General features: G+C 34.3%; 1 protein-coding gene across 1 annotated transcript; it reads right to left on the bottom strand.

The window, feature by feature from the left end:
- Positions 1 to 5775: 5775 nt before the first annotated feature.
- Positions 5776 to 8539, bottom strand: LOC131600461 (probable 2-oxoglutarate-dependent dioxygenase AOP1). Its single transcript, XM_058872619.1, has 3 exons — positions 8101 to 8539; positions 6295 to 6625; positions 5776 to 6193 (listed from the first exon to the last, which is right to left on the bottom strand). The coding sequence occupies exons 1-3, from the start codon at positions 8478 to 8480 to the stop codon at positions 5951 to 5953; spliced, it is 954 nt and encodes a 317-aa protein (XP_058728602.1). The 5' UTR covers positions 8481 to 8539; the 3' UTR covers positions 5776 to 5950.
- Positions 8540 to 8827: the final 288 nt, after the last annotated feature.

Genomic DNA, 8827 nt, shown 5'->3' on the forward strand with positions numbered 1-8827 from the left:
TTTCCCCGCTACACATGACAATGTTGTTGTTGAAATTTTGCACTCTGAGTGTTTGTAAAAATGATTTAATTATTTTGATGATGATAACATTGTTGTTGTTGTGTATTTGAATTATTGTTAATGCTGGAAATTAATTGGAATTGTTGGTATGAGTTTTTGCTTGAAGCTAATTCATAAAAAATGATGATAAATGTCAAATTCTTTGAATTGTTCATGAGCTATAATTGTTGGTGTCTAATTGTTGAAAATGGAGAATAATTGTTATTGTTGATATGAATTTGTTTGATAATCTTGAATTTGCTAAATAATAATTGAGGTTGTTGTTAATTGATGCAAATACATGTGTTGTTGTTAGTGAGAATTGAGATGAATTTGTTGATGGTTGATTCTTGAATTTCGATGAATAATACTTGTTGTGAATGGATAATGATAACTAGAACTGACTTGGTGATAATGTGCATGTTCATATTTGGTGACAATGATTTGAAAATTGTTTATGAGCACCTGATTGAATATTATTGTTGTTGATGATTTAAGGAGCTTAGTGACAGTTGAAGTTGATGTTAACTAGTGATGATAATTGTTGAGTATTGCTAAGTCTTGATAACATTTGAAGATGAGTGGTGTTGTTTCATGAGTTGAGTTCTGTAAAAGCCTTGAAATATATCAGTGTTGTTGCTTTGATTATTGATGATTATAATGTTGCTTGAAGTAAATGCATAATTGTTGCCTAATTGTTGTAGACAAATGATAACCAATGTTGATAGGTGTTCATAAATGTTGTGTAATTTCTTGGTTTTATGAGTAATGTTTTTGTGTCGCTTAACTTGAAAATTTCTCAACTTCTTAACCGTGATGAGTTTTTGCGAATGCAATTAATGTAACTTGATTATGTTAATAATTTCGGAGCCATTGGTGAACTTTTTAGCCGATTTTGGACAACTTTTTCTACTGCTTTGCTACTGTCAAGCGACAAAATTGGCCAAAAAGTCCCACTTCTGGACGGAATTAATTCATACCGAGTACGTTTTTGAGTCTGTTGTCATGTTTACTTTCAACCATGTGATTTTCGTTCCATTCTGAGTCGGTAATTTTTTACGCTTATTTTCGATTTCGCGTTTTTTAGTCCGGTTGGCATGAATTTTATGCTTTGAGTTTTGCTTGACTTGTATTCATATTTTCTTGGTTGATTGTATGCTAATTCCTTTAAGTGTGTTTGATTCTAACTTAATCCATGCTTATTTTTTGATTTATCATTTTCATTTTCCGTTTTGTGTGCATTTGGTTGGATAGTCCGTATGCGTTACCGTTGTGCGTCATTGTTGCGTCATACACAATTTTGCGCTTCCATTGCGCATTTTGCATTTCTTTTTCCACCATTTGTTTCTGTTTTGCTTCATAATGCAATTGTGCAACTTCGGTTGCGTTCTTTTGTTTCTAATGATGTGTGCTAGTTTGTGCAAGGGACATTGAGTGAGATTTTCGATCGACGCGCTTTGCTTTGTGTTCCGCTTTATTTGCAGGACACGACGATATTCTCTTTATTCTGATTCTATCGTCTCACCCGCTGAGACGTGGCATATATACTTGCTTGTTGCATGTGCGTATTGTGACTTCTTTTGCAAGTGTATTACTCGGACATGTTGTCGTACACTCCATTTCTTACACGCAATTTACTTTTGCGTTGTCAATGCGCTTTGTTAATGCTATTCCATCTACCGGATATCTGACGCTTTTTATTGCTTGTTGCTAGCTTGCACGCGGAACCCTGGGTTTCTTTGCTATTTGCTGTTATTTGTGGATTATTATCTGTTCGATATTGTTCCTTGTTACCCTTTTACTCTTTTTCCGCATCATCTTTTTCCATGAGAAGTAGTCTAGGCATTCATTTTCCATATGTTAGCTGGAAGTCCTCACTAGGAGGCCATGCTTGTGTTTATTTATTTTTGTGCTTGCAGCAGGGTGTCAATGGTGCAATAAGACCTCAAGTAGGCAACACCGTTAAGTCCTCCTTGGTAGGCAAGCGGAAAGGGTTCGCAATTGACCCCCGCCCCATTTCGTCGATTCTGTTCAGTTAGCACGCATTACACACTGTTACTTTTGAACCGTCCCCCCGATCTTGTTATCGAGTCGAGTCTGAGACCTAACTAAGGAAAATGGAAGGGTCTTGTAGTCGGATCCCCATGTTTTGTCTAGCTCGCGTCGCCCAACGTTGATGCTTCGTGTACGCATACACGATTTTTACTTTCCCCTTTTTTCCGTCATTTACCTAGTGACATGATACCACGGTATAGACACCCATATCCATCACAGTAGCTTTATTTGCCTCGGCCATTTTGACCATGTTTGCTAAAAGCTTCACGTTATATTTTCTTTTCCCTTGTCCCTAGGTTACTACTTCGGTAGTTGTTTGCTTCTCGAGCCGCGCTCGATTGTATGATATTGCTTGTTTTTGCTTCTTCCCTAGTAGGTTGCTAGACTTAGCGTAGTTCCCTTTTGCATGCTAACATTAGGTAGATTTTTCTTCGCATTAGGATTCCTTTTCATGCATGTTAAAAACACAAACCAAACTCTTTCTTTCTTTTGCCTTCATGGCGTTTAAGGGCACATTATTTCCTTCCTATCTCCCATGCATAAGTCTCCAAAGGTCAAGCTGCTTATAGGATGCGAATGTAAGTGTTCAACTAAAAAACACAAAACAAACATAAACTAGTTAGCCGAGCTACGATAACTCTGATTCCTCAAAAAGTATACGTAGGCAGCAAGATAGGGCCTGTGCGAGTACAACTCTTAATTTTCCCTACATTTTGCATGCATCCTAGTTTAGCTTTAGACATAGATTCTTTACACACCCATAGATTTGACAACAAGCGTGGATCCCATCGAGTACGATGGACGTGAGGGGTTCTAACACCTTCCCCTCGCGTAACCACCTTCCTTACATGTTTCTCTGGTTCACTTCGACTGTGCTTATCCTTCCCCTAAGTTTATTATGTGTTTCCTTTCTCTCTCCTGGGATAAATAGACACGGATGGGGACTCTTTTCTTGCGCCACTTTCGTGTTTGTGCTTGTATGAAAATCCCAGGAGCGACAACACACATCACTCAAAAGAGACGGGACAATGTTCAAGAAAATCGGAAAACCCTTCGAGAACTTCAAACCTCTGAACACTCTCAAAGAATATATATGGCGATAAGTCCACCACATGCATAATATCCCATAACCTTCAGCTCCAAAGGCATGTGTCACGGGGCCTGAGTCCAATAGTTGGTGTAAGTTCCATAAAGTTAAGGGAAACCATATTGAGGACTTCTATCAAATCAAGAAGGAGATATGGAGCCTGATCAAGTTGGCCACTTGAAAATTTATCAAAGGAGACTCTGCTCGAGATCCACAGGAACCTAACTCTTAGGGGCGAGATGCCTCTGGGAGTAAAGGATCCAATAAAGGAATAACCAAGAAAAGGAGGCGACGACATAGCTCCTATCCATACTCTTAATTCCAGTTCTTGAGGATTCGATGGTGGCGAAAGACTTGTTCCACTCGTAGAATACATGCATGCTATATCCTAACCATAGAGGGCTTGCCAACTAGCTCTGATTTGGGTGAGTAAGGCGCTCCGGAAGTTGAGATAGCCTTTTCCGAGAAGGACGATGTAGGCATCAACCCACATAACGATGATCCCATGGTAATCGTCTTAAGATGTGATGATTGGGAGCTAAAGAGGGTTTTGTTTGATCAAGAGATCTCTGAGGGCTTCCTATAGTGGGATGCATTTTAGATTTGTTTCATGGATTTAGATTTCCTCATGCTCTTCCAAGGATCGTTGGTGGGATTTTCGGGTGAACAAGTACAAGTGAAAGGTTATATATCAATGAAGACTACCTTTGGAGTAGAAGAAAAATCCAGTAATATAATGGTAATTTATTTTTCATTTATGCACCTTTTTCATATAACATGATCATATGGAGGCCCATCTTTAACCAGCTAGAGGTCGTCTTATCTACATTGTATCTGTGTATGAAGTAATCTTTCCCAGATGGGAGAGTCGTGGTTATTCAAGGAGATTGGGAGATTTCCAGGAAATGCTACGTAGAGAGCTTGGAACTGAAGAAGGTTAGAAGAGTGGCTATGAACGTTATTAGTATGAAGTTGGAGGACAGGCCACTAAAGATAGCTCGCATGAATAAGGACATGACCACTCCATACCAGGTAGATACAAAGGACACGGGAAAGCATATCTTGTCAAATGACGATGATTGTTAGGGTGTCGGGCCTTGTTTCATTTAGTTTAGTTTACTTCTGTTTACTATTTTGTCTCATTCATGTTGTTTGTAAGGATAATTTGGTAACATTGTGTTGTTTGTGAGGAGCACTTTTCCTTGTGTCTACAACATGGTACAAGGGTTTTTAATAAGGCCCCTCACTTTATTTTAAAAATTTGGATTATTGTTACATTATCTGCAGGGAATTGAGGAGCGAAAAGATCTTATCGAGATTAATCCACGTGGTGATCATATTTACTGGATCCTTACACAGGAATATTCGACGCGGGCTATTAAACATACTAGATACTTATTCATGTATTGTTGCCTCAATTTGAGGCTATTAAACATGTTAGATCCTCATACAAGAATCCTTGCTTCCCCTCGAGGCGATTGAAACATGTTAGATCCTCATACAGGAGTTTTTGTCGTCCCTCGAGGAGATTATACCTGTTGGATCCTAATAGATGAATCCTTGTCGCCCCTTAGGGCGATTATACATGTTGAATCCTCATTCAGGGATCCTTGCCGCCCTTGGAGAGATATTAGTATCCCAATGTGAAATAACAGTTACAGCCAAGCTACGAAGTAATCCACAAAGATTACGAGCAATCCAAGTTTTCACGAAAGAGCTAAACACTTTGAAATAGATTTCTACACTGTTAGAGAAAAGCAAATAGTAGGAATCATGAAATTTCTACCAGTCAAATCCAAAGATCAATTGGTTGATTTTTTTCGCAAAGCCTTTGCATCCTCAACTATTTCAAACTCTCTTATTCAAGTTGAAGATGGTTGACATATACCAACCTTTAACTTGGGGGGATAATAAAACATGAAGATACAATAACTTGAGACTTATAGGAAATTGAAATTTTGTTATAATTTGATTAGAGAGTTGGTTAAGTTTGCTACTTTCTAGTCAAATAACTATCTAGTGCAAGTCAACACCATTGCTCAATTAACCTTCCTTAATACTATCAAAAAAATATGCATTTTATTTTCGATAGTTCTAAACATAAGAAATTCACATTTAAGCGTATATTTGATTTGAAACAATTATGAGATGGATGATTTATTCAAAGTTTGTTGTAAAGTGTTTGAGTGGAAGAAAAACGGTAAAAAGACATGTATTGATTTGTGAAGAGAGTTGACAAATATAAAATAAGTATATAAGATATTCCTTATAATATCAAAGTGTACATTGTGTACATCTCATAGACAATCATATACAGGAGATGGAGTTTAAGTGAAAGAATGAAAGGGAGACTAAGATTGGGAGAGAGGAAGGAAGAAAGTGAATCATAATATTAACTTGGTTTATAATACAAATTAGTTTAATCAATTTTAAATTGATTAAAAAAGTAATCTAAACTAAATTTGCCTTTATAAACAAAACTAAAATAATTAATATAATGTGATTTATGAAATCATGCACACCCTACATAAAACAACTTAGCAATTCATTTTCTAATCGTGTGAAGCCATCATTAAAAATAAATAAAGTTGTGATTTATGCACATAGTAAGATATTATATTTATAACTTAAAATAATAAAGTTTTAAATATAGCAAGTACAAATGAAATTACAAGAAAATACTTCATATAATTATCACATGAGATTTATATACTAAAAACACAATTATTCTAATGCATATATATGATTATTATAGTTGCATCATATTCATCAAACACCTAAATATGCTTCTAGTGCATTTTCCTTAAGGGTTGAAACATAGTACTTCAAGTAATCTCCATAAGTGAATGATCTATAACGAAGAGGATGCACTTCATCATCCACCAATTCACTTGGTACCTCAATTTTCACATCTTCTTTTGGAAGTGTAAATTCAGCAAATGAGTATCGTTCTTTCTCTCCACACATCATTACTTTATGCGTAGGTGCGTGAAGTCTTCCGTTACTCCATGCCTATACATAATAAAATCTAAATTTATAATAAATGTATAAATTTAATACCAAAAAAAAATGTAGTATATATGCATGCAAGTGTATTATATGCATGAAAGTACCTTGAGTATGTCACCAACTATGACAACAAAGCCTTCTTGAGGTATGTTCAATTGAATCCATTTATTTGCTTTGGTTTGAACATGTAAACCTTGGACTTCGTTTTGGTATAACATGGTTAAGGTACTTTTGTCGGTATGTGGTAACAAAGCTATTTCACAATCTTGGTTGGTTTTAGGAATTTTGTATTTCATCACTCGTAGATGGCCGGTATTCTTCAAGTCTTCAATATCGGAAGAGTATTGTTTTGGAAGATTATAGCTATCTTTAATCATCTTCAGAATAAGAAAGCTCAATTCATGCATCTTGGAGCTCAAGGTCTTCATTGTCTCACTATATATCATCACAAAAATTGTGAAAAAATAAATATCCACACAAAAATTGTGAACAAATTAATTACATATTAAACATTGAGAAAATTTTGACTTCATACCAGTAATTAAATTATCACAACCTAAGTGTGAAAAAACATATCCTACATGTATGATTTATTTGTAATTTTTTACGGATCAAAACGAGATTTTAGGTCTGCATTTTATACTCTACATATCTCGTCCCATTTTAATAGATTTTATCATACACCGACATTAATCGACGGATATGACTTTTTGTTACTTCTAAACTTTAGGAGTGTAAGGTCTATGGGGCGAAACAAGATTTCAGACCTACCCTCAATTATTCTCATCATGTCCGCTCTATTTTTTTTTTTATTTTACATTTTTACAGGACGGATTTAAACAAGACAAATATGTCTATTTACCATCCTTATATTACCCTCAAAGTCAATTGAAGTTATTAATATACCCCTAATTATACCTTACCTACATAGCCTGGAACGTAAATAGGTTGTGAAAAAATAAATGAGAAAATTTTGACTTCATACCGTTAACTAGATTATCACCTTAAGTGTGAAAAAAGAGGTCCGACGTATATATTTTATCCGCAATTTTGTATGGGTCAAAACAAGGTTTTAGGTGAGGATCTTATACTCTATTCATCTCGTCCCATTTTAATAAATTTTAATAGACACAGACATTAGCGGACGGACAGACATGACTTTTTGTTACTTCTAAATTTCAGGAGTGTAGAGTCTATGGTGTGAAACAAGATTTCGGACCTACCATTCAATTATTCTCGACACATCTACTCTATTTTTATTTTATTTTTTTGCAAGACGGATCTAAACCAAATAAATATGCCTATTTACCACCTTTATACTACCATCCAAGTCAATTGAACTTATTAATATACCCTCAATTACACCTTACCTACCTAGCCTAGAATGTAAATAGGTTGGGCCGGCCCAACTTCAAAATTAACCCGTAAACCAAAAATAAAATGTTAACTTGAATTTTATGAAATCTTAAATAAAAATACATGTTTGAAAAGTTTTACATATACCTACAAACAGTTAATTCATTTGTTTGATAAGAATTGAAACACATCACTTTCATATATTCTCTTCCTTTAAAAAAACATATTTCTTTTTTGTTTGAAAAAAAAAATGTTTATAATGTTTAAATTCAATTTTTCTTAACACAAATACTACTATTTTTATTAGCAATTCCAACTCTTTCTTTTTTATGAAAAGTCATCATCAAACAAAAATAATATAGCAAATTATATATAAACAATAATAAAATAGTAACATGTTATAAAAGAGAATCTTGTATATAAACATTAATAACATTATATATATATATATATATATATATATATATATATATATATATATATATATATATATATATATATATTAAAATGTGAATTTAAAAATAAATAAATAAAAAGAGAAAAAAAATTAATACCAGAAAGTTGAATTTCCTTGAGGCCACATGAGACTAGTAAAAGCAAGAGCATTATCCTCAACAAAAGCATCATCAATTCCAAAGGTTTGAGTTAGAGGAAACTTAGGACAATCACTTTTGTAGCTGCTGTAAGGCCTTGTACTTACATACTTCCTCTTAACTTCTTCCGGTAAATCAAACAACTCTTTCATTCCTAGTAACATGTTCTCACACAAACTCTTTGGAATCTTGTTCTTATCATACATTAATATGAAACAACCATAACTCTCCAATGCCTCTCTCACTTTTCCACTCATTTTTTCCCATTCTTCACTCCCTTCAATATTATCATCAACTCCTGAAAAATCTAGACATGGGATCATTTCATTCTCACTACCCATTTTTGTTGATTGTTCTTTCTTTCTTTCTCAATGCTATGATCTTATAGTGTGATGTAGTTGAACTTGATGTTGATTTATAAGTCAAGATAATGACATAGATGTACTAAAACGGATAAGGTCCCATCATATATCAAAAATAAATGTATACAAATTGAGGTTAACCTATTTTTCTTTTGTCTTTATTATAAGAAATAAAGTGATTTTAGGAAGAATAAAATATTACGTAAAAAACTTGAATTCATTGATGTATGGTTGGATTTATGTCCATGCATGCAAGCCATTTGTAGTTTTAGATATTAGTTTTCATTGACAGTCGATGCTTGGTTGGCGGTTGCTTTATCTCTAAC

The sequence above is a fragment of the Vicia villosa genome, linkage group LG4 (genome assembly GCF_029867415.1).
Source record: "Vicia villosa cultivar HV-30 ecotype Madison, WI linkage group LG4, Vvil1.0, whole genome shotgun sequence".
NCBI lineage: Eukaryota > Viridiplantae > Streptophyta > Magnoliopsida > Fabales > Fabaceae > Vicia > Vicia villosa.

Excerpts from the sequence above, each read along its gene's own strand:
- LOC131600461 (XM_058872619.1), bottom strand. The coding sequence starts at position 8,480 with ATGGGTAGTGAGAATGAAATGATCCCATGTCTAGATTTTTCAGGAGTT. Across the intron at positions 6,626-8,100 it reads CAAGGAAATTCAACTTTCTG|TGAGACAATGAAGACCTTGA; the intron begins GTATTAATTTTT and ends GATGATATATAG. Across the intron at positions 6,194-6,294 it reads TAGTTGGTGACATACTCAAG|GCATGGAGTAACGGAAGACT; the intron begins GTACTTTCATGC and ends TATTATGTATAG.